Source organism: Sardina pilchardus, chromosome 14 (assembly GCF_963854185.1).
Source record: "Sardina pilchardus chromosome 14, fSarPil1.1, whole genome shotgun sequence".
Classification (NCBI taxonomy): domain Eukaryota; kingdom Metazoa; phylum Chordata; class Actinopteri; order Clupeiformes; family Clupeidae; genus Sardina; species Sardina pilchardus.
The window spans coordinates 17,181,638-17,208,547 of NC_085007.1; the positions used below are offsets into that span (position 1 = coordinate 17,181,638).

Here is a 26,910-nt window from a genome sequence, read left to right on the forward strand (position 1 = left end):
TAGAAATGGAGCTCATCCCCTGGAGAAAGCAGGCCACTTTTCAGGGAAATAATCTAGGAACAAAAAGTCTGTTTCAAAGCTCTTATGTAATAGAACTGTCCATTCCTAAAATTAAGCTTTGGACAACATCTTGGGGTTATGGAGCTTTGTACTGTGGGGATCTGCTTATTGGGACCTGTGGCAGAGGGAGTGTGTGACTCTGCAAGGGGCAGATTTCAGGGTTCCCCCCTCCCCGCGACACTCACCGGCACTGGGGATGCCCTCTTCCTCCTAACGCCGGGGGAGTCGGGCTTTCCGCTGAGCTTGCCATTGGCCGAGGAGGAGGACGAGGAGGAGGAGGAGGGCCCCGGGGAGGGGCTGCGGCGGCCCCTGCTCTGGGGGGAGGTGCCCGCGGAGGCCTGGGGCCCCTCCGCTCCGGCCTGCCCGGCCTCGCTCCCATCGGGTCGCAGCGGGATGGGCTTGACCACCTGATGGGGCAGGGACGAGGAGGAGGAGGGGGAGGAGGAGGGGGGGGGGGGGTAGGGACGAGGGCAGGAAGGGGGACAGGATATACGTTAGAGGGGGGAGTGGGCGGTAGGATGGACAATAGAAGACTACGACACGGGAAGAAAAGTGTGTGGGCGTGTGTGTGTGTGTGTGTGTGCGGTTTGTGCGTGCACACGTGTTTATGTCTGTGGGAGTTGAATGGCAATGATGATGAATGTCACATTTATTTCCCTAGTGTGTGTGTGTGTGTGTGTGTGTGTGTGTGTGTGTGTGTGTGTGTGTGTGTGTGTGTGTGTGTATATAGAGAGAGTTTTATGACTATGATGATCAATACCACATTTATTTGCCCCAGGAACTGCCCCAGTAAGCTGTTTGTGTTGAGTTGTTTAGGCAATGAGCCCAGCGTCTAAGTAAGTGCTGACCAGTGCATCTTTAACAGCATGAACTCCCCCACAGAATAGACTTGTGTTTGGGGCTATAATCCTCTAGCTGACTGCTGCTAGCAGAGTGCAGGCTTCAGTGAAATATCCGCTCCTGATTAGTCGATCAGCTATGTGTATGCATCTGTGAGCATGTTTATGTGTATGCTATGTGTTTATATGTATGCATGTATGTATGTATGTATGTATGTATGTATGTATGTATGTGCACATCCGTATGTGCATGGGTGTGTGCGGGTGTGTGTCTCTGTGTGTGTGTGTGTGTGTTTGTGAGAGAGAGAGAGAGAGAGAGAGAGAGAGAGAGAGAGAAAGAGAAAGAGAGTGTGTCAGTGTGACTGTGTGTGTGAAACTGAGAGTTAGAGTGTGTGTGAATCTGATTGTGACTGTGTGTGCTCGTGTGTGCGTGTGACCGTGTGTGTGTGTGTGTGCGTGTGACCATGTGTGTGTGTGTGTGTGTGTGTGTGCGTCCGTATGTGTGTGTGTGCGTGTGTGTTTATGTAGCGCAGCGTATGGCTGGAGGTTTCAGCAGGCGAGCGCAGCTGCGGTCTCACCACAGGGCCTCGGCGGTTCCTCCGCTCCAGCCACTCGTGCTTCCAGGTGGGCATGCAGGTGGCCTTGAGCTTCTCGCGGATCATGCGCTCCTCGGGCCGGTCGTCCATCTTCTGCAGGCCCCGCAGCGTGTCCTTGGTCTCCATGTCTCGGCTGCTGCGGAGGGAAGACACAGCACGGGGCAACAGACAGTCAGCCAAGCAGTGCTGATACGAAATGGCACATTTTTCCTCAGATTTTATATCTTGTGTGAAAGGAGGGTTTTTTTTTTTTTTAACTCCCTTTTTGTCAGAGCTACAGTAAGTTTTCCGACTTTCAAAATAAGTTAAAACTGTTAATACTGTAATTACTCCAATTACTCCGATTAAAAACTAATCTTATTAGTAGGGATGCACCGATCCGACTTTTTCAGTCCCGATACCGATACCGATGCCTGGGCTCTGCGTATCGGTCGATATCCGATACCGATCCGATACCATTGTTAATTAATAAACTGTATACCTCACCATGTGGAAAAGACTAAAGGCATCAGGCTTGACTTCATTCTTCATTCTTTCCCTAACTAAACATTACTTTCCCCAAAAAAATCTAACAAAATAACACTTAGATATAAAGGTAATGTATTATTATTATTATTATTATTAGCCTATTATTATAATCATCATCATTATTGATTATATTACTAGTATTAAAAATAAACAGTTGTACACCAGCAGCAACTTGGAACAGCATTCAAATTCAAGTTCACAGTTATTACTAAATAATAAATCTAACAAAAAACAATTTTGCAGATAAAAATCCCATGTTAGTGACATACATGGAAACACCCCTGCCAAAATGGTGTCACCCGCGAAACCCCTCTATTTACTCATAGTGGTACGGTCCCGCAGTTTCCCTACGATAAACTAATTAGTCCACACGGAGTTTGAATGCTGGTAAACGGTAGAAGTTGTACGTTTTATCTAATAAATGATAAGTTTTTAACAGCCAATTTGAAAATTTGCATGTCTTTATACCAAGAACAGTTTATACAGATGAGATGAAAATGACAATGTGTTTAGTTTGAGTAGCCTATTTTGTTGACTGTTACACATTAACGTGTTGCCTAAATGCAACAAAACGCATGAAGATCGTAATTAATCTATGACAAATGGTGGTTAGTATAGATATTCTTTTGATCCTATGACATAAATTTGGTATCTGTATTTATCCCATCCATGAATTTAGACACTCAGAGCACACAGTGAGGTGAGGCACACTCTAACCCGCAGCAGTGAGCTGCGCTAAATGGCTGGTTGCGCGTCATGGCTCAGCCTTTTTTTGAGACTATATTAAATTCGGATCGGCCCATGGATCGGCTCATTTTTTCCGATCCCCGATCCAGCTATTTTGTTCATATCGGGGCCGATATCCGATCCAAATATCGGATCGGTGCATCCCTACTTATTAGTAGACGGGGCAGTCTAGTTCATAATCATAATCCCTGGACTGTGCTCCACACACAGTGTGCATCAAAAGTCTGCCAGCTCGGGCAGAAAGCTATCGAAGATTGTTTGAAAGCAAAAAAAAAAAGGCGAGGACAAAATGTGTACCAGGGGACGGTGCCACGATTCTCGCTTCATTCACGGTCGTTCGAGGCTAGTCTCTGCGGAAGCCGGAGAGTTGCAGGGAGCTTACAACCAGCGAGACACCGAGGGCGCTGTCTGTACTCAAGGCAGGGGAGCAGGAGGAGGACCAGGGGGGAGGAGGAGGGAGAGGGATGGAGGGAGGGAGGGAGGCAGAAGCAAGGGAGGGGAAGTGGGGAGGTGGGGGAGCAGGGGGGGGCAGGGGGCTTCAGAGTAAATAGCGGGCCTCATACGAGAGGATGTTATGATAAGGAGCCGCTGCCGTCTGAGCCAGTTAGATTTACAGTACATCATACAAATGAGGGCTGACAGCATTGTTCAATGCCCTCCCCGCGCTACTGAGTGAATGAAGGCCTTTCAGGGCCAAACACTTAGTCTGTCTTTAAAAAGAAAGACAGCTAGAGAGAAAGAGAGTGTGACAAAGAGAGAGAGAGAGAGAGAGAAAGAGAAAGAGAGGGTGAGAGAAAAAAACACTCTACCCAAAACACAACCACTGAACCTTTGACTCTGTCAAAATGCATAATAAAGGCTTTAAAACGTAATACACTACCTGGTGCTCTCAAAGTCAAATACATGTCAGGTACACAAGTGTTGTGTTTAGGTACAACATTCATTAAATAAATCAAATCTATCTAGTCCTCTCATCTCCGACTAATAGCAAAATCAGAGACTAGGTAAAAACAGAAAAGGCATACAAAAACAGGAGGGAGGGAGAGACAGAGAGAGAGAGAGAGAGAGAGAGAGAGAGAGAGAGAGAGAGAGAGAGAGAGAGAGAGAGAGAGAGAGAGGGAGAGAGACCTAGTTAGTAAACTACAGCTGCAGGACAACAAGAGTGAGCGTGAGTGGAAGAGAAACAAACAAGAGAAAAAGTGAAAGCAAGCAAGGGAGAGATAGAGAGACAGAGAAAGATAGAGTGAGAGAGTGAGAGAGAGAGAGAAAGAGATTAAGAGAGAAAGCTAGACCAAGCAAGGGAGGAGAAGCAAAGGAGAGATACAGAGAGTGAAAGACAGAGAAAGAGATTAAGAGAAAAAGCTAGACCAAGCAAGGGAGAAGCAAAGGAGAGATGGAGAGAGTGAGAAAGAGATAGTGTGAGAGATAGAGTTCCTAAGAAAAGAAAGAAAGAAGAGTGAGTGAGTGAGTGAAAGAGAAAAAAAGAAAGAGAGAGTGAGAAAAAGAAAGACAGAAAGAGAGAGAATGAGATGGAGTGAGAGAGAGAGAGTGAGAGAGATAGAGAGAGAAAGAGAGACAGAGACAGACAGCGAGCTAGGTTTTAATGAGAGGATGAGCGGCTGCCAAGCGGGTCCCTCCTGGGCTGGGGCTCCTCCGCTCCTCCGCTCCGCTCTGCCCACATGTGGTCCAGGGGGGTGTGGGTCCAGGGGGGTGTGGGTCCAGGGGGGTGTGGGTCCAGGGGGGTGTGGGCCACAGGGCCAGCGAGAGGGCAGCTGCAAGCCCGCACCCCCCCCCACACACACACACACCCTACCCTCCGGCTCCACCACCACCTCCATCACAGACCTTTTCATTAACGACCCAATCAATAGCGCTGCTTCTCTTCTTTTTGAGCTCTGGTCAGCCGCTCAATGGCGATTAAAAAATAAAAAATAAACGAGGAAAAGAAGACAGGAAAAATGAAAGAGAGAGATAGACAGACAGACTTCCTGAGCACTGCAGCGCACTGATGATGTTTTTTTCCTGACTGACTGCTGCCATTATAGCTTGGAGCAGGAAGTGAGAAATTTTTTTTTTTTTTCTTTGCCCAGTGTTTTGACAAGTCGACGTCTGCTTAATCGGTTTGAATTATCTGCAAGGGACTCTCTCTCAGTGGACCCGTCCAAACAGGCCACAACCACAAATCACTCTCAACCAAAGCCAGGGCAGAGACACTCCGAAAATTGTTTTATTATTTTCACACACAAAGACAGAAGATTGCTGGAGGGGCTGTGGACACGCAGTCAACAGAACGCCACCGACTGAAAAACAGCCGTTTTCCACAAAAGTTGAGGAACAACAACATGCTCCACTTGCAAACAAGGGCATCTACTTTGCACGGAAGAGGCTCCAACGTTGCACCAAAGGAAAACGCTCAGACAAAACACAGAGACCCCCACCCCTAAAAAAGGCTCCAGATAATAAACCCTGCGGATTACTTTTTTTATTATTTATTTCTGGCCTGGAAAATGCGTGGCAGTTGAGGGGCAGTTGACTAAGAGGGAAGGGACGTAAACAAGTGGAGCGCTCTGCGCTTGCTAAATAGGGGTGAGCAGACCTCTCCAGGGTCGGAGGCAGGAACAATGAAACCAGATAGCAGGACTTCGGCATCTCTCCGATGAATGAAAAGGTTGGTGGCGGCCAGGCCCTTGCCTCTCGAATAACAGCTATCCCACAGTGCCATGGGGCCGGAGACAAAGGGACATTGTGGGCCCGCGCAGGTGGGATGTGGAAGGGCCAGCGGCTGAGAATCCATTTCAAGCCTCCACGTAAGTCGAGACTGTGCTTCTCTTGCTCACACACACACGCACACACACACACACACACACAGACACACACAAGCAAGCACACACGCACACACACACACACACACACACACACACACACACACACACACACACACACACAGCCCTACCTCGCTGACTGCATGCTGAGCACACCCTTTCTCATGGGCAACGTTGCTCCCAAAAAACTCAGGTTACCGGTTCACACAATCACTGCCACTGCTGGAGGGGACAGTGGAGTCAAAGTTCTCAGCACAGAGTGAAGGTGCCCCCTAGGGTCACAAGGAGTTTCACGGGCATCGTCTCAAGAGTCTCAAGAAGTCTTCGCTGCTCGAAGAATAGCCAGCGATATAAAAACATGGCATAAATATGTACGAACAAATATTCAAAGACAGTCAACAACGCACAAGAGATATTTTTGTTTTGTTTCAGGCGAACGGCAAAACACCGAAATGCCAAAGCGTTCGCGTGCACCAGTGTGGAGAGTGGAGTCTTCACTGACGTGTGGAGAAGAAGGGAGACGTGAGGAGATGGAGGGGGGTGGAGAGAGAGCTCATGTTTAAGCCCACTCTGACGGCGCGCCTGAGGCTTGCGTGTCTGGAGGTTGGGGTAAGACAGACACTCAGGCATCCCTTCACACAGCTCCGGCAAGTCACACAGCTCTGCCAACTGGGCACCAGGGACAATGCGGTCCCCGGGGTTCAAGGAATTTGACAGGCTCCTCCTCATACAATACAGAGCCTTAGTAGATCCTCAGTGACTGACTGGTCACAGGGAATAAGGACAGATATGGTGGTATGCCCTGATCCAAGCTTTTGCATGCAGACTGACAGTACCACTGGCATGGTTGGGGACTGGCTTATGTCCGGGTCACTGGTAATAATATCCTGCCACAGACGCTGGCTCTGCCACCACCTCATTCTTCCTTGCTTCAGGGTGGCATCCAGGGAGGGGGAAAAAAAGTGGCCACGCAATGTCAACATGGAGTTTATGGATCGGCTCACTGGTTCGAATTGGGTTTCGCCGAAGCGATTAATCCATGTGCCGCGCACAGACACGCTAGCAGGATTCAGTGCACTTTGGCCAAGTTGAATTTCATCAGACATGGCACTGCTTCTGTCTTTTTGATTTAGCTTTCCTATTCAGTTCTCCATTCCAGATTTTCAGCAGTCAAGCGCAGTACAACAGTATAATGCATGTTACCTGCTGTCTTCATAGGTTACAGAATATTATGGAAGAGAGGCAATCACATTCATACCGACTATGGAACTATGGAATTGCACAAAAAGGAACACTTAGTTTACTTATTACATATTATTAAATTTGTGGTCATCTTTATATTGATGACATACTAATATGCTATATGTATGAAATATAGAAGCTACTACTACACAAGCGCTCTAAAGCTGCAAATGATGCTGTAGAACAAAAACGACATCAACAGTGGTATCAGATTTCAAAAACTGGTATTGGTGCACCTCGAAACTGAACTTTCATATCTGTGTTAACTTGGATCTTTATTTAGGCTAGCCGCCTCTGGTCTTTCCCAAACAGAGAGCGTGTTTCAGATTGCATTTTTTTTTCTCTGAGCAAACAGCAAACTTCGGGCCCTGGTGACGTGCCCCAGGAAGCCGCTGAGATCCTGAAAAACCGCAGTCACAGGCCCTTTTTCTCCGAGAAGCACACAGGCGGCCTTTGACAACCGTTTCTGCAGTGGACTTGGAAAAAGAAACGCTTGACACAGCAGAAACCAAATTTAATGGGGTTATGCAATACAGATGCACACAGCGCCTGAAAAGAGCCCCCATCAATTCATCCAAAAAGGAGACTGCTGGGAGCTCACCGTGGTGCTCAGACATAGACCCAGACTGCGGTCCTGACTGACGGTTTTACTTCCATCAGATGCTCTTGGCTTTATTTGATTAAAAAAAACACACTACATCCCAGTCTCCCTAGGCTGTTTTGCCACATGGTGCCAAGACAAAAGACCATTAGACTTATTAGGGTATTGAACAGAAAGACACTACTACTATAAATCGGAGAGAAGACCAAACAGTTCTTTCAACTGTTCAATTGGGAGTAATCAGCAAATGTGCTTTAAGCGATGAAGGTTGCAAACGATTAGTTTGGCTGACTTGATTTGTAGAAGTCCGAGGCAGCATTATTTAACATGCAGACAAGTGGGTGAAAAGTTGCCCTGTAGCAATGGCAGAAAGGGGTAGGCATCTAAACCAAAGACTCAACGTCTTATTGTAAATGGAAATATGCTTTGCTGATCCTGTATCTTTGAAGCATCAGGTGAACACCTCTCTCTTTGTTCCTTCCTCCATGAGCCCTTGTAGTCAAAATGAGGAGTTTTGTTTGCATGTTTTGTGTGTGTGTGTCATGTGAGCATGGACGAGTGGGAGTTTCTACATTCTTAAACAGGCCCTTCTTTCTCTCAGAGAAACACTGGTCTTGTATGTAAGGGTCACTCTGACCTTTTCTTTCAAACAGAGAGAGAGAGAGAGAGAGCAAAGTTTACAGCATAAACACAGAAATACTTTGCCAGTGCACCCAAAGCCACCCTGGTTCAGCAACCACCAGCAGCAGCAGCACTGTTTTTGTCGATGCTGTGAGTGGGTCCTGTTTGTGCGCGGTGCTGACTTCCTCTTCGACTCACAAACAAGGCAGCAGTTGCACTGCGAAAGGGGAAACGCAGCCAGGCTCATATCCTGCAGCATGGGTGCATCACACAGTTTAGACACGCTGTCAGAAATAACAAAAGGAAGGTACTCTTTCTTTTTTTTTTTTTTTGTGGTCACGCTGCGTCTTCCGCTTGTAATCACGGGGGAGCTAGCTGAAAATAACAAAAAGGTGTGTGTGTGTGTGTGTGTGTGCTAAGTCTGTCAACCATAGCAGTTGAGGGCTTGGGGCTCTCCTTTGACTTAAAACAACCCTTTTATGAAGTACGTGCGTGTGTATGGGGTGTGTGTGTGTGTGTGTGTGGGGGGGGGGGGGGGGGGGGGGGGGGTCACACAAATAAACAATGGACAACAAATTGTCATCTACGAGATAATTACAATAACAGGCCAGGGTAATTGTCACCGCCTGACAACCTGTCGACCCAGGTTTGATCGGCAAGATTATATTTGGATAAAAGCGTTTGCTAAACACAAGTGAACTTTAATAGTCTCACACCATGTACATGTAGGCTCTATTTTCCAAAAACATCAGGAAAAAAAAAAAACAAGTGACGTTCATCTGCCAATACATAATCCATATTCTCGTAAATGATCTCAAAAAATGACACTTTTTCCACTCCAGCGCTCCAACTGGAATCAATCCAGCGTCAACTAAAAACCTCACTAGCATGGGCGGGCTTCAATTCTGTAAAGTCAACACGTTGACACTAATCACAGGTCTAACGGTCAAGGCCGTTCAACTCCTTGTCTCTTCGGTTTGGGGTCAGTGGAAGGGTGTGTGCCGGGGGTACTGCGCTTGTAACACGACCTTCCCTCATGGAATAAGCCCTTAACCGGCACGGACATGAGCTGCGCCATGGGAACAGGGTGGGGGTGGGGGGGGGTCAAACCATTACAGGGGTGGACCCCTCTCACGCGTACAGTCAGTGCGACGTGGGTTATAACACACCACAGGGTGAGAATGATGTCAGCCTCTTGGACGTTACACAACTTGGAGCCGCAAACTGTGGTCATGATGTTCCAAGTGTCTTGGGGGTACTGGTGGAGGGAGGGGGACTGCACACTCGCAGAGTTCACGGGGTGATGTCACCTCAAATACCAAACACATGCACACACATGGGGAACTGATAGAGCTCTACTACATGAGGCCCAGTTTCATTCCCTTTGCAAGGGAAAAGGGCTTCACCATGGCCTCCGAGCAAAGGACTGAAATAATAAGACTAAATGCCACAAAACAGCAATGCACTGAGCGTCAGATAGGCACCAAATGCCAAAGGGCCGCAAACTGACCAAATATGTTCAGAGGTTGATAGCATGAGCTTCGCTAAGTCGAACATGATAAATAAGAAACGCTCAGAGCTGGAAGGCCAACTCGTACACGTTTGTTTAGTTTCTGTTGCAAGAACGCTTTTTGCACACCAAACAAATATTCATGGCTGCTTACGATGATAAGTTGTCCACAAAAGTATCGCATGACAACATGTGCGCACAAACACACACACACACACTTCCTTACTGAAGTCTTTGTATTACTTTGATCCTGTTCCTCAAGATTGATGTGTTTCTTTTGAGGGGGGGAAAGGGAACTACTTGTTTCACTTGGAAACCGTTCTCTAACATCTAGTGTCCACTTCGCTCACAAAGCAGGTCACGCTTTCAGACCACCGCTGACAGATCCGAACCTAAAAATGGGCTTTCGACGAAAGGGTAACAGCTCCAGTATAACTTTTATTTTGGGAGGTAATCTGAGGCGAACATCTTAGAATAAATGATTCCTGAATTTAGAGCTGGCTGTGATCAAGGGTCTGCATCTCTCTCACACACACACACACACACTTTCGAGTGATGCCAGGGCCAGAGACAGAGCGGAATTCAGTTGCAGCTGTGAACAACTTTTCAAGCTGCACGTGACAAATCTGGCTGAGAAAACCAATTTGCAAGTCAAACCACACAAACATGCTTGGGGACACTGTGCACATGCATTGTGTATACATTGGGATGCATTTGTATACACTTGTTTATACGCTCTGGATGCATGTGTGTTTGTGCTGTGGCTTTAAAACCAGTATTAACTGGTTGACTATACTAATGACTACTACAACCACTTTCTAACAACTGGTTTCTGAGCATGTCTGTCATATCTGAATTAATTAGGTTGCGGCTACTGCTAAAGTAGCTTTCAAGTAGCAGTTTCAAACACACTTCACTGGCCAATTCTTCACGCTGTACGCATCGCAGACAAAAAAAATCCAGACACAAAGACCAGAGATCTACTAGGCTTCAACGACCCAGTCCTTGTTTAAAAAAAAAAAAAGTAACAAAAAATAAATACACCATCCGTGTGGCGAATGTCAACACACAAATCACCCTGGCACTGTGCGGAGGGTCAGGTCAGTGGCGTCCAGGGCAGGTGGCCAGTGGGAGTGCTGGGCTGGGGTCTGGGAGCTTTGTGCTCAGCGCCGGGCGCAGACTCGGGCCCACTGCTGCTTGGCTCTGGTATGTGGCTGGAATGCAGGGAAATTCCTCCCACTCAGTGCTGTTCACAGCAGCACTGCCCCCACCGGAGGACTGAAGACCCCCCCCGCCCCTTCCCTTCCCTAACACACACACACGCCCAAACAAACACGCACACACACACACACACTCACCCGTCCCCAAACACACACAGTGGCACAAGTTCACTCTGCAAACACACAAGCAACCCCACTCCCAAACACATACATAAACACATCAATACACCCCACTCCCCCCCAACAACTCCACACATACCAGCCCACATTCAATGTGGAGGACACTGCAACCTGCACATAACAATCATAACATTCTCCCCCCACGTCCATACCCCGCACACACACAGACACACACACACACACACACACACAAACACACACACCCAAAAACAATCCACTTGCACACTAACCCACTTTCAGCCAGGAGAGCACTGCAAACAGATTCCCAACCACCAACAGCACCACTGCCATCACCACCAACACATCCCAGGCATCCCCACACATACCGAGCCGCTTTCAGCAAGGACGGCAGACAGAGCAGAGCAGGGGACGACTTGCACTCCTAGTGCCCCCGGGTCCAGCCCATGCACGCCAGCGTGCTTTCAGCGGCGAGGACACCACAGCCTCCCTCCGAAAGTCTTAATCGTCCTTCACACAACGGCACTAGATCCAAAGGGGGGGGGGGGGGGGGCTACAAAAAGCTCTGGTCAGCTGGTTTCAACAGTTTACATCCATTGAGCGGGGGAGATGAACAGAGAGATATGGGCCAGGTTCTATGGATCTTGAAAGAGAAATGAAAATCCATTGAATCCATGTATGGGAACACAGGCCCAAATGCATATGTATGTCTCTCTCTATACATTCATGTGGATGGATAGGATTAAGCACACTGACCACACTGATTATAACCAGTGGCTATGGGGGAACCGTTTATAATGAATACATATATTCCCCTATAAGTCCCCCCTTCAGTCCCGCTAAACCCCCATCGCCCTGGACACCCAGGGCTTACTCTTTCTCTCTCTCTCCCCGTCCTCCACCCCCACTCCCCACTCCCCTCCACTGTCCACCCTCCCCTGCCTCCACCTCCAGCATGTCAGCCCGATTGAGGCGAGTGGCCTGACGAGCAGACAGGCCGTTAATGGCCCAGTAGCCAGAGAGAGGGCCTGGAAGTGGAGCACGGCCTCCAAAAGGGCACAGAGGAGAGGAGAGAGGAGGGGAGAGGAGAGGAGAGAGGGATATGGGAGGAGGAGAGGAGAGGAGATGAAGGGAGGAGAGAAGAGAGGGAGAAAAAGGACACAGGGTTGGAGGTGGGGTGGAAAACAAGGGCTTGCTGGCTTTAGGATGGGGGTGGGGGATTTGATCTCTCTCTCCCTCATCCACTCATTCATTCACTCCATTTCATACCACGATCACACAACAGGTGCCAAAGGCAGCTACTATGCTACAGAATTTCCTCACATAATATGAGCCCTGTTGAAGGAGAGATCTTAAATCAAAGCCCTGTTTCTCAGACGATGCAGGGATTCACTTATGGAGAGCATGGCTGCGGCGAGCCCAGGGGCTATTCCCAGAGTCCGAGTGGCAGCTAATGGATTTCCTGCTCATAAAAGAATGCGTGAACAATAGTCAAAGAATGGAAAACTGTCCAATGACTACTAGATAGGGCTAGGTCAAACTGGGTCAACATTCCAAGATACGCTAAAACTACAAATGATTAGGCTATTCCCTGAAGTCGGTCTCTTACGATTAAACTTTGTTTACGTTCATCAATGAGTGACCATTCATGGCATTCACAGCTACTGCCAAACAAACCAGTAGGGTCTGTCAGTAGGTCAACAAGAATTGAATTAAAATGGATCGTACAGCATGTCGATTTGGGTAATTCTTGGACTTATTAACAGTCCTTACAACAGCCCAAGCAAACTATCCCATGTGCATTTTGGGCTTGTACCCCTTTCATACACACAAGTAATTAGTTGTACAGTTGTAAGTTGTACACATTTCCCATAGTTTATCCTTGACCTGAAATGGTATGTCTTCCATGACCCTATGAACTACTGCTAAAGCGATAAGATTGGTAAAGTCCAATGGTTTTCCGCTAGCCTACCTTTCTTCTTCTGGCTTCCAAACACTCCTACGTATCCATTGCCCTCTCAGTTTTACGCCTCAAGAATGCGGTTGGTCTCTTCTAGGAAAAGGCGCTCCAGAAATACACCCTCGGTCCAGAACAAAATAACTTCCTGTACAGCACATACTGGTCATGCCCGAGGGAGCGCGGAGAGCGGGAGAGAGCGTGTGGCCACGGACACCTTATCAACGTGACCCGCGCCACACGACGCAGGTTAAACATTCACTCGCCTTTGCTGATTCAGAAGGGGAACGTTGTCGGGATCACACGGCCGGAACTGTGAATTATTCAACAGGTTTATTATGGCCGAGGAAGGACATCCGTTATGCCCGTTAGAAAAGAGGTTTCTGGAAATTCTGGCAGACAGATGCGGTTAACCTTTGACTATGTTGTTGAGAATGAGCAGCAAACACTTTGCTCTTGTAAGGCGTCTTCTGCAACTCTGCACAAGGGTCCAGACTTACAGCATATTTTTAAGTCATCTGTAATGCCCTTTCTCCCACCACCAGACCAAAAGAAGAAAATAAACCGCTCACAATCTTTCAAGACGAAGTCCATTTCAACCATCAATCTTTAATCGTAGCATGACATGGTATCGTGGAGGGCAAGATTTCTTGGAAAATAAACATTTCCATACTAAATAAAGGTGAGCCTGGTCTGGTGTCGAGTAAGGTTACTGCAAAAGCCACAGTCTCTACCCCGAGACCAGCCAGGAGGCTTTGGCCATGACCACCGTGTTAAAAGACCAGCACACAACTCCCAGATGGCCAGCTGTTGGACGGCATGAGATTTCCCACTAAGCACACTGTGAAATATCTGTGTAATTCACACTGACAACGTGCTCAGACTGTGCAAACAAAGAGTGCTAACCTCAAGCCCAAACATTTTTGAGCCATCACCAACGAACCAACTCCTCCCTGCAACCGTTGAGCCTCCGCAAATTGGCACCGAGCAAAACAAAAAGGTGATTAAAATAACCAATTTGTCAACAGTTGGGTGTGGCATAGCGCAGCAGGCCCAAGTGGCTGGGAAAAGCTGGGCTGTTTTGGTTGGAGCACTGAGGGGGTTGGTGGTGGCCACTGTGGCCCGCCTCTGGAGTGAACGGCCAGCACGAGGGCCCCATGCGGCCTGAGATGTCGCCCACCGCTGCCGTCCTCGTGCACATCAGGATCTTCGCTGCTGATGCAAACTGACAGGGGGGAAACAATGGCAACTCGCAGGCCCATGGGATCTCCACACACACACACACACACACAGAGTGCAAAGCACCTCGCTGGCCCTCTCTCTGACCGCTACACCCACAGGAAAAGATAGAGCGAGTAGGAGAGACAGAAGAGGAGTGGGGGAGGCCTCAACAGAGAAAGAGAAAGAGAGAAAGGGCATATAGATTTAGAAATACAGGGGGGGGCAGGACGAAAGGAGAAACGGGGGAAGAGAGAGAGAAAGAGAAAGAGAGAGACAGAGAGGGAGAGAGAGAGAGAGAGAGAGAGAGAGAGGCTGTGTGGGTTTGCTAGTAAGACCAGCAATGTGGGGAGCACTGGAAGCTGGACAGCAGTCAGTCGTTCACATGGTCACATGAGATAGAGAGAGAGAACGAGAGGGAGAAAGAGAGAGATAAAAAAGAGAGAGGGAGAGAAAGAGAGAGAGAGAGAGAGTGAGTGAGTGAGAGAGAGACTCCACTCATTGGAGAATCTGGGCCAAATCTGCCCAAAGAATCACATGCATGGCCTCTTCTGGGAAAGGCAGGGAGACAGAGATACAGGGAGAGGGGGAGAGAGAGAGATAAAGAGATAGAGATAGAGCGAGCGAGCGAGTGAGAGAGAGAGAGATAAAGAGAAAGAGGGAGAGATTAACAGAGGTAAAACTGGATGTTAGACTGGGAGGAAGGGAGGATGGTGAGAGAGATCGAACTGTCCAGCCAGCTCTACTGGCCTGTATTTGATGGATAAACTTAGACATCAAAAATATATCAGACAGCTTGCAGTGGCTTAGATATTTATACAGATGCTAAATTAGCCAGTGCTATTACAAGTGTGTGTGTGTGTGTGTGTGTGTGTGTGTGTGTGTGTGTGTGTGTGTGTGTGTGGGAGGGGATGTAGTGCAGCTTTCAGAAAACAATTCTGCCTTAATAAGGTATTGGCAGCACTAAAATGTAACATGCCTCTCAAACTTGAAATACATCCTTACTATAAATGATCTGCATGTGTGTATAGGCGACATGAAGGATTTTTGAGAGGCATCCGGTGTGGGAACAGGCTGACAGATGACAGACACGAAAGAGATGAGAGTTTTACAAGCCGGGGCAATCCGACCACAATCTATCATTACACCATCGCTTTTTCTTTTTCACATACGCTGGCCCCAAAAGCTCAAAGGAATGGCCTTGACCAGCACTGTGGCTAGTGATGTGGCAGTGACGTTAGGCTTCCGTTTCATCCACTCGACTCACAGCGCAGTTCATTTGCTTTCTTCTGTGCCGGCTTTTTCCACATGACACAGATTTTTTAAAAAAAAAAGAAAAAAGGCAACAACAAAAGTAGCATCAAGGAGTAATATGTTAAAATTAGCGCCATCAGCCATGAAAGACAGTCTGCCTTGCCTTTTCAAAGGGACACATGGCTTGTGGATACTAGTGGCTATTGCGTCACAAGATTCAGCTGAGCAAGGGATAAAAAAAGATCCAAAAAAAGCAAGCAGGTTAGGGAAAGATCTGCAGTGCATTTACGACCAAAACTCAGAAAGTGCTGCCTCAGGGATGGGGTGCATAGGGGAGAGAGGGAGAGAGACAGTGTGTGCGTGTGTGTGTGTGTGTGTGTGTGTGTGCATCTGTGTGTGTGTGTGTGTGTGTGTGTGTGTGTGTGTGTGTGTGCCCGAGTGAGTGAGTGATTGAGAGTGAGAAGGGGGGCAGAGTCCATGAAGAGAAAGAACTCGACCTTGGAAAAAAAAGAAGAACAGAGCGAGACAAAAAGGAAAACAACTGTGAAGGGGTGACCCAGGAAGAGAGTGGTTGTGGGTGGGGGGGGGGGGGGGGGGGTGTTCGGTGGTGGTTGGGGGTGGGGGGCGGGGGTGTTGTATTGGAGTGCGCCAGCCCAAAGCAGCAGCCCGGATGATCACATTGTGGAAGAAAGGCGTGGCTAAGTAAACATTTCCAAGCCTTTCCAAAAACAGATCAGGCTTTAAGCTAATGGGTGGTGGTGGTGCTAGTAGTTGAGGTCGGGGAGGGCGCAGAGATAACTGAAGTACGAAAAGGCCCAGCGAACAAGTGCGACTTGGAGCGAGCGCTGCCTTTTCGCCGGCCCCTCGATGTTAAAAGGCGAGCCGAGGGCTCCTCGCTTCTCATCACGGGTCAGCCTGCTGTAGGACGAGGCTATCCGGCGCTCACAATGTATGCCTTTGTGTGGCCTCCATCGGCCAGGCTGCCCGCGTGGACACGGACACAGACACATACATGGGGACCGTTGGCCAGTTGGGACAGCCAATCAGTTGCCAGGGACCTCTTATTTACAAACGGTCTCATGGATCCTCTCATGGCTCATATACTGGGAGTATGGGCAGTGTGTCCAGGAGATAGGGAAGAGAAAAGACAAGGGAGAGGAATATTGATGACGAAGCCACATCCTGACCCTGTGTACAACACCCCCCCACCCCCATCTCATCCCCCACCTCACCCCTACACCCACATAAACATAACACACACATACACACGCACACACACACACACACACCGCTTGATGTGATGGAAAAATCCCACTCAATTACTCAATTGCAAACAGCACGAGCTAAAACCATGACACCCTCTCTCTCTCTGGAGGATGTGTCAGTCTTAATAACAGCCTTCACCCTCCTGACGGGTGCCTCTTCCAGTCATTTCACGACGACATGACTTGCATTGTGCAATTAAGCTCTTGACACACCACTGACTTATATGGAACGGTAATGTAGGGTAGGGAAGTTAGTAGGTGGGAAAAATTCCATGCCATTCCATAACACGCACACACAAAAAAAACGCACATCAGAGGGAACTGAAACTACCTTTTTTTTAAGTTAAGGGTGCCGTCTTTCCCACTTGTTCTTCAGGCGATACTGTATGCATCTCAAACAATAGATGCAGATGAGAGACATACAGTCAGGGAGTTGTCCATGGGATTATCTTTTGTCAATGTCCACTGATCGAACAGGTTTGACAGGACAGGCTAGACTGAGGCTGCTAATCACACATCACTCCATAAATCCCTCATCCCCCATCATTATGAATCAACCAAAGGAGGTTTGTTAGGGAAAACATTGGCGCATATGCTTTGGATTAGGCCAAGCCAAAATGCTAAACAAATGGGGGATAACCTAAGGAAATCTACCTTAACCCTCATGTTTAATGTTACGAAGATGAGTCAGAGTGCCATCACGAACAATCAGGTTTGTATAGCGTAAAATACACAACATGGAAAATTACCAGTGAGACTCATTATTTGCTGCAGACAAGCGGACACTTGAGATCAATTATAAATATGAATCACCAATCTTCTATCCAAACAAAGATTCTTCTGGTCTTGGAGCACTGCACCACCTTTAATGTGCAGTCTGACCTTACAGAAAGCCATTAGATTCACAGTTTGCCAAATAATAATGAGAGCGGCTCATGTTTCCTTCAAGCTAATGGCACACCTTTACCCGGGCCAACGTTAACTTTGTGTGTGTGTGTGTGTGTGTGTGTGTGCATATGTGTGTGTGTGTGTGTGTGTGGGATTAATTTCTTTGGCAGTTCACGTAGCCATTGTCTAAAAAACAATGGTCCCCTCACAAGCTTGTATTATTTGTTTTGTCTCTAACTCTGTGGAAGACCTAAGCATCTCTCCAAGAAAAGCAAAGATGGACAGAGAGGCTAGGGGAGAGTTTATTTCTAATGAGGCGGCTTGTTATTCTGCCTGCGTAGCTCAATACATACTGGTGGCTATGGACTTCCTGTCAGCTGTGCAGTCTCAATTAGCCAACTCAACTCAACACACACACACACACACACACACACACACACACACACACAGTACAGAGAAGCCACAGCCCTGCACACACATCCCAGTGTTTGTTCAGTGCCATTAAACGCCAGTCGGTTCACATAAACAAGCCTTTATATGCATTACAAAAAAAGAAAAAACGTAACGAAACAAACAAACAAAAGCCATCTTTGAGATTCTGTGAAGTTTTGTGGAGATAATGTCTCACTTTTTCACAGGAAGACCCCTCCACATCTTTTTTTTTGTTGCAGGCCCCATGCTGTATAATATGTTTGTGCGGTGTGCATCTACGGAGGGCGTGTACACATGAGATGTTGTTTTAACTGGTAATCTGGGCCTGATTAGGCGGGGACCCATGTGTTGACTTTTCACATGTAATCTCCAGCTTGCCTCGTCCTGCCGCTAACCAAACAGGCGCTGGGGGAGGAGTGGGGACCCCCAGGTCTGCCGACACGGCTCACGGGTATGGAAATATCCGGGCCTTTTGTTGCCGGACTCCAGCCATGAGCGCTCGGCTAACCCGAGGGCTTTAAAGAGCCAGCGCGGCGGGGACCGCGGGGAGGCCCAGGCGGGCGCGTTTAGACAAAACACAGTCAAGCCCCCCACTCCGCTCAGCGCCGCCGCCGCTCGGCTCAGGAGCGGGAGCCCCCGTCCGCGCCTCGACCCTCTTCCCAGCGCACCCTCGCCCCGGCAGGCAGGCCTCTCCGCAAGGCCCCCCCCCCCTCATAACTCCCAACGCCAAACCCCTACACACACACACCAACGCCTAGCTCAACACAAAACACTAAAGCCTAGCAGTATGGAGCACATGGGGGGGAAAAAACTCCGCCAGCCGAGAACCGAGAACCTGGAAGCAGAACTACAGAGCAAACCGTGCCTCCAAAAACGCAAAGCAGAAACAAACAAAAAATAGTCACATTATATGGGAACTGAAACTGAGACAAATGCTAAAATCTGATTCTAGATGCTCTAGATGTTCTCATGCAAAGAACAAAAGCTGGAACAACAGGGCAAGCGAAGAGCTTTGCCGGGTCACAAAATGAGGATCAGCCCAAGTCATTAAGTTATCTGTTACTGGTGGCGTGTTCCATGCTGCAATTGAAAACTGCATTAAAAGGCAGACCAGCTGAAACATGAGCAATCTGAAAAGGGAACACGGGTAGGCAACATTTACATGTGTATGTCCTTTCTGCGCAAACAAAGGCCCCCCAATTTGGTATGAACCCCTTTTTGCCCCTTATTTCTCTTCAATCATATACAAATTACAACAAATAGCATTAGGCCTGCTCAAAACAAGGTGCTGAGTAGTGAGCGAGACAATGGGTGGCTTCTGACCCCGGGAGAAGAATTACATTTTAGAGCATTCTTGCCCTCGGCTGCCTAGCAACCAAGCATTTCAGAATACTTCAGAGTCTGGCAACCCTGAGCAACAGCCCATAATAAACATTGGCCTGTTAGCCCCCGTTACGTTCTTTACATTTACCCAGGAACATCTTAAACCAGTCGGGAGGGTTTCTGTAAAGGGGGGGGGGGTAGGGTTCTGTTGTTGGGGTGAGGGGGTGCACACACACAAGGCTTCTCATAATTCAACTTAAGCTACATTTTTCCCCTTCAACACAGACTGAATACTTGAATCGTCTGGGAAAAAAAGAAGGAAGGCGCATGGATCTAAAACCCAAAGCAGTCCTCAAGGCTCTACTATTACACCACAGAATGCAGGTCAGATCCACTCAAATTGTATTCAGGTGGGCAGTTGCAAAATCCGACACACACGGATGAGGTGCTAAATGGAAGCGTCCCATGTGGTGGCAGGGCCGAATAAGCGGCACCGCTCACCTTGCCTGCACTGTAAAAGCCCGTTATATCCCCGCAAGCCACAGTGTCACATTTCACACTCAAACGCCACTGGCTAAGCCCCCCCCCCCCCCCATCACACAACATTCATCAAGCGCGATCCAACGAGGCTCCTCGGCCTCCGCAACTCAAGAAGAGACTCGCTGTTCTCATTTAACAAATATTTTCGCCAACTGTGGCTGCGGCTTTTTTCCTCCCCATCAGTTGGCCTTTCAGCCTGGTTCTCCTGGAAGTACACACACACGCACAGGGGGAACCTCGGCCCCGACGGCAGACTGTTTTTGGGTTCCTTTCTCGTTGTGGCCCTTTCCCACGCAGCAGAAGACAGCAGTGACCAACTGCTGTGTGTGTACTTAAGAGCAAACTGTTAACCGAGGAAGGGCCAGTCACATTGCAGCCTCTCTTCATGGCTTTCAAGGGCAGTCTGTGTCCAGATGTCGGCCAGCCAGGTCACAAAACACAATACTGGGCAACACTGAAACGCTCCATTCCCAAGAAATGAGAGATATACAACCAGAGGAGAGGTTTTCCGAGGGGAATTGTTTTCACTGATATGCCAAATATGTGGTGGATACAAGTAAAAATGGACATATTAGGGAAGAGTCCGTGTTTTAAGATGGTGAGACAAATGACTATACATGATAGTGGTTGAGCAGTATAAAACAACCGCAACCCCTCACGGGCAAATTGCCAAGCATGCTTTTATTTAACCAGAAACGTCCAATTTTAGGACTGATTGCAGGGAGGGGCAAGGAGTGTTCAACACAAACTACTTCTGGTCTGATTACACAGTTGATAGAGATAGAGATAAACAAACAATGCCTCTATTCCAACTTAGTAACCTTCCTTATTACAGCTCGTCTTGCACAAATATCTGGGTAAAGTCATTGTGAACTGTTAAGACAGAAACTCCTTGTAGACTCAGCAGAGTTTACAGAGTCAGGCCAAAAGACTATTTGTTCATTTCACTTGCACTATAAAAACTGATTTACCAGGTCAAATAGATAAATAGTTCAGGGAAGACAATACGAAACTATTCACAACATCATAATAAATCCTTTAACACCTCGGAACTAGTTGGTTTTTGTTTCCATGATGGGGTATCTCGTCCTGTATCGGACTAGCTGCCTACTGTAAACCAGAAATGTCAGAACTGCAGCCACATCCGTTGGAAAGGCAAACAAATTAATTGCGATCTGTGAGCTGGGAACACCCACTGGAGGCAGACCAATTCCTTCCTCCCCACCGGCCCAAAACCCTCCCTCCTGGCTCTGACTTGGCCATGCTCCTGTTCACACCTGAAGTTACCACCTAAAGTGAAATTACTTACTTCATACTCTGCACTTGAGCAATGAGTAGAGTTGCAGGGCTAATATTTCAAAATATTGGCTTATAAACTTTAACTCTACAATAGCCTATATCAAGTGTTATCATAACAGCTATGAGACACATGCCATCTTCAGGTCATAATTCTTACCAAAGTGCCTTGAATGTGTGTGGACACTGCAGGATGACTGCGAGAAGTTAATCTCACAATTGAAACGGTCTGAGCCTCGGGTGAAACTGTCACTACAGTTAGAGGGGGGGCATCTTCAAAAGGAGAGAAGAAAAGAGAACTAGCAAGCCTGTGAATAATTTAACCCCTTTGAAAATGACAGCAACCACAGAAGAAGAATTAAGGGTCGCTTTTGATCTTTCGTCAGCCACTCACACAACGGCGTTTGAGCTCCTGTGTCTTTAATATTGCTCTCAAAACATCTGGTCTCGGGGGGTCGTTTCAACACCTGTTGAGAGTGCGTACTGCATTACCGCATATACACCTGAGACATCCACGAGGTATGGACGGACCCGTAGGAGGAGGAGGAGGATGTTAACAACAATGACTACCTGCACAAAAGCGCATGACACTCCTTTGCTCACCTGAGGGAACGTGCTAGGCAGTGAATAAGACCATTGACGCAAAGAGGAGGCGTTCTGTTTGTCTTACTCACAGAGACATGGGGAAAGTAAAAAAAAACAAACACAGGTGTGTTGCGAAAACAACCTCTACGTAAAGCATCACACTCATTCGAATCCTGCAATGTGACTGTACTAGCCTGAGGACGACAACATTTTTGCAAACTTGTATCAATATCCACATAATAACTTAACCCACAGAGCTTTGGATGTCTAATGACTAATGACGATCAATTATCCAGACATAGGGGTTGGAATAAACTAGTGTAGCTGCAACTGAAACATTAATCACGGCAAGTCACTAATATCAGACAACTGACAGGTGCTCTAAAGTTCATAAAACAGTAAAAGGCAATAATAAAAATTCCATAGTGTCTAAATAAAAGAAAACATGACCAGCTATGTTATTAGGTACACCAAGGGCTAGTACTTATGGTTGAATAAGAAGAGAAAAAAATTGTTTGGTCAAATGAATCAGCAAAATAAATGGAATGGAATACATTTTTAGATTGTTGCCTAATACAACAAAATGTGACTTCTGATGTTTCAACAACATGAAGGGAGTTCCTCATTTCATAGCTGAAAATATAAATTGCTACAAGTCCGTTTGGGGGAAAACTCGGAGTTAGAAGATCCTGCGGTTGTTTAGGCTGACACGAGAGAGAGGATGTGAGTTGTTTGTTCGAAATTCACCATTGTACTGAGGGACGACTCAGATGCTCAGCCTTCGTCCATTATCCTAAACAAGAAAAACCTCGACAATGGATTCCATCTCCCATTCCGGCCGTTTCTTTACCTTTCAACATCCTATTCATCTTGCATTATCTGTACAGTTCCAAAAGCCAAGGGCTCATATTGCAGCAAATGTGTCTTTTTCAAAAAAAGCTGTCATTCATCCAAACTCTTTGGACGTTCTCACGTGATCATGTTCAGTGATCTTTAGCACTTAGCATCCGAAATGAGACTTATCCTTTTAAAAGGTTAAAAATACGCAGGGGGGTATATATTTCACAACAGCCATCAGTGTCTATAGAGTGTTGAAAACACGGACTACTCTTCAACAGAAGATTATCTGGTGACTTTGTCAGTCTTAACAAGAACTCAGATCATTAATATCACAATCACAAACGGCACATTTGAACAGAGGAGGGTATGGGAGAGAAATCCTCAACCACACAGGGAGAGACAGAGACAGATGCCATTGCACCAATAAAATCAAAGCTCATGTCATCTTGTCAATTGGCTATCTACATGAGCAGTAGCCTACAGTTTTACCAGTAAAATACTGCTTACCTCTCACTCTCTCACAAGTTCTTTAGGCACATATTACTGTATAATTGTTCAGGAAGAACTGATAGATCACAAGGAAACATGGGGTACAGATTAACAGGATTCTGCTCCACAAAAACTATTTTCACAGGATTTGTGGAGGAATCATCTACCCAGAGCACAGCTGGATTAATCAACATTCATGGCATACGTTTAAAGAACAGAATAATCATCCTCCATGTCATCACCTAATCCAACAAATCTGACCCGAATAGAAAATAGAATTTGACCTGAGTATGGTAGTACTGTATATTACCCACCCCTAGTGACCCAAAAGAGTTAGGCTACAATGAAACAAATCAAACAGCCAGGAAGCTAACAAACTATGTAGAGGAAGTGTATTCCGACTGGGAGTTGAAACAAAGTATGGAAATATGCTGGAATACCGTTATTTTCAAGACATTTTCTAGTGAGAGATTGGATTTGCATCTGGGACAAACATAGGCCTACCAAGTAAGGTCAGCAGTGGTCTGCAAGTGACCACTCTGCCACTTGACGCCACAAGAAGCGTGGTAGTTTGTCGACGCATTACGAACCAAAGAAATGCACAAAGACCGAAAATCGCAATATTCCAATTTGTAGGCTATGACGAAAACTCGCAGAGGGAGCGCACGAGTAGACTACCTTAACTAGCACACCATTTGGCCTATGTTAACTGAAACAAACCTAATTTAAACACACAGACTACTACAAATGTTGACTGGTGCCTTGGTCTCTGTCCCGTTTACAAAAATATGGCAGATGTCGTTTAGATTCCTGCAAATTCGCGAGATAATACTTTGACAGTCTGATTGAAGTGCACCAACTTTAATGACAGAACGTTGAAAAGGATGACTTATTCTGAGAATAAAGGCATTATCCAAAGCCCCCCAGTTAGGTCTCTGAAGTAACTAAACAATCTAAAACAATTCCCTTTCTGATTGATATCATTTCTGAATGCGCAAAAGAATGCAAGAGGAAAACATGATCGTAGGCTATATGCAGCAGGGTTTAAGTGTGCCCCTCCAGGCAAAGACATTTTTGAAGTTAATAAAAAGTCAGAGGTTGCATCAGAGCAGCCCCCACGTAAGCTCATTTGTCTTCCAGCAATACTAAACATCCTAAATCACAACTGCCAAGTCCTAATGTTACATTAAAGCGTCATGATGTTCTAAACTTACCAAATTTGCTGTTTTGCAGTCACTTCCACTGAAGTTCCGGTAGCACCATTATCGGCGTTGAGATGGTCGCTGCTGTTTTTAAAAGAAGTTTTCAACAATTCCTGAGCGGCAGTGGACAAACTATTGCTTGCTTTATCAGAGAGAGTATCGCCAGTTAATGAGTCACTTTGCTGAATATGATGCGTCTGCTGCAACAAAGTAGCTTGAACAGCACCGGGCGAGGAAACAGACAAGAAGTGCAGCTGCGCTGATATCGGAGCTGTCCCGGTCTCGGGAGATAGGAGCAGCACCTCGGGTTTATCCAGATCCACACTTCTCACTTTCCGCAGCTCTTTACGTCTCCATTGTGAATTTTCCCCGGTGCTTTTCTTCGACTTCCCGGGACTACTTGGGAGACCTGGGGTAGACACACTTCCCTGAGGTCCGCTTCCAACGTTTGTGCCGTTATTTGAGTCTACAGATCCCGACGACGAGGACGAGGTCCGGCTCCCCGCCGTCGCCATTTTCTGTCCTGAATTTTGCCACTTAATAGGTTCTATGAAAGAGGGAGTGGAGGGAATTGGGGGAGGGCAGGAGGGAGGAGCGAGGGCACTTCCACTGTTTACATACGTCCGTAAAACGCGCACAGTGCTACGCTCTTTGCGTAATATTGCATTAGTTCCTTAAAAGTTCAATTAGACAAACTTTCTAGATTCCATCCATTCCATCTTTCCAAGTTCATAGCGTTAAATTTAGTTAATAAGCGCAGTTTTTATCTGCATACAATAGTAGTTTGGCCTAACCTAATTCTTTAGGGTAGAATTGGGCCCTGTCCAATAAATTTGCTTCACTAAATTCAAGCCATAGCTATCCATTTGTATCCATTTCACACATTTCAGGCGGAATGATGATTATACGAAGTAGCCTATGCCAAATGAATAATGTAAATAAGGGGTGAACAGGAAGAATAGAAAGATGCATTATATGGATCCATATGTTTACAAGCCATTAGACTTTTGGTAGACATTGAGAAACTTTATGCAAGATTTAGGCTACATCTATGTAAGGGTATATGCATTTTGGGTTTCATTAAGGACTCAAATAATTATAATCAATAATAGGAATCTCATTGACCAATTTATTATTATTATTATTATTATTATTATTATTATTATTATTAGCCTATTCATGAGGATGTGTGTTCTATAGGCTACTACTTAAAGAATTTTTTTTGGATGAAGATCTGCACAATGTGCGCCTATATGGTTTGGTGTGATCAGTTATACTCTTTTGCCTACATGTGAAGTTAGATATCAAAGGCACCTGCTATCAGCAAAATAATCAATGCCCCCCCCCCACCACCACCCCCACCCCACACATGCATAGCCTACACATCTACACACACACACACACACACACACACACACACACACACACACACACACACACACACACACACACGCACACACATCCCGAAGCAAAACCCAATTTCCTTTCAATGTGGATCCAATCTGTCACTAAGCGCTATTCTTAGCCCCCTGCTTCCTGCAGCTTCTGCATTTCCTGCTTCACGTTGAACCGGGCCGCACGTCTGTATACTACTCACTCAATCACTCACACACACACTCACTCACACACACGTGGCACTTTGGAGAGAGAGAGAGAGTGGTCAGTCACAACACTATGTCAAGACATATTTGGGGCTTGTAAGGTCTAATGAAGAAATATTGCAACACTACTCATGTGATTTTCTGTAGGGAGAATTTACTTAGGGAGGGTAGATCGTTTGTTTTACTTGAAAGTTAAGAAAACATAAACAGTATCACAAAACCACAAGTAGGCTATTGTTTGTGTAACAGGCTGTGTGGTGATAGCTGAATGTAAAAAATATTTCTCCTTTGCTTTCTTTCTAAAGTAATATATGTCTCATAATATTTGCTCTTTGCTCAATGCTTTCATGTTGCAAAAGATTTTGAATAAAATCGGAGTAAATCAGACTGAAAGCCAAGTACCACAGTTAAACTGAAATCACATGACCCCTTTATACTGGGAGCAACAGTTGACCTGCATGCACACAAAGGCTTGGGCACCGCTGCCATGGTGACCCATACTGTCAGACATTCTTAATATAGAATGGGCCCTTGCAGGTGAAACAAACAGAGAGAAAGAGAGGGAGGGAGGGAAGGAGGGAGGGAGGAAGAGAGAGCAAGGGAGCGAGAACAAAAGGAATCGGAAGGGGTGGGGGTGGAGAAACTTTTTTTCCCTTTTTTTTAGTCTCTCTCAGTATCCAAAACACTTGTTGTCTTTCAAGTGCACTTGAAACATCAGGGTATTAGTGGGAAATGCACACATCGGAATTGTGCTGTGAGAATGTGAACAACGCTGTGTCACGGATGCGCTGGTCTGACGGAGTAGCGCAGGGTCCCCTAACACCATAGCTGCTCCATAGCCGCTCCATACCTTACATACAGCTGGCATAACTGTGGTGAACCCAAGGATCCCACCATTTCAATTGCCTTGTCAACTTTGTAGTTAAAAATACACTGCATATCTATTTTAATGATTATGACAAAGGTTATTTACGGCAGGTTGAGGGTGGGGTACGTGGTATTTATGGAATATCCTTACTAAATCATATGATAAATAAAACTTATAACAGAACACTATTTTTAAAAATCAATTGTAGGACATAATATGTGCTATGTT

At 46.6% G+C, this 26,910-nt stretch overlaps 1 protein-coding gene across 1 annotated transcript in view; it reads right to left on the reverse strand.

Annotated features, from left to right (window-relative positions):
- Nucleotides 1–24,728, reverse strand: part of map3k1 (mitogen-activated protein kinase kinase kinase 1, E3 ubiquitin protein ligase) — a 47,711-nt gene extending 22,983 nt beyond the window's left edge. The window contains exons 1-3 of the mRNA XM_062554939.1: nucleotides 24,226–24,728; nucleotides 1,478–1,631; nucleotides 246–467 (exon numbers count right to left, since the gene is read on the reverse strand). Of these exons, the coding sequence (XP_062410923.1) occupies nucleotides 246–467; nucleotides 1,478–1,631; nucleotides 24,226–24,728 (879 nt within the window). The remainder of the gene's footprint in view (nucleotides 1–245; nucleotides 468–1,477; nucleotides 1,632–24,225) is intronic.
- Between the last annotated feature and the right edge of the window lie 2,182 nt (nucleotides 24,729–26,910).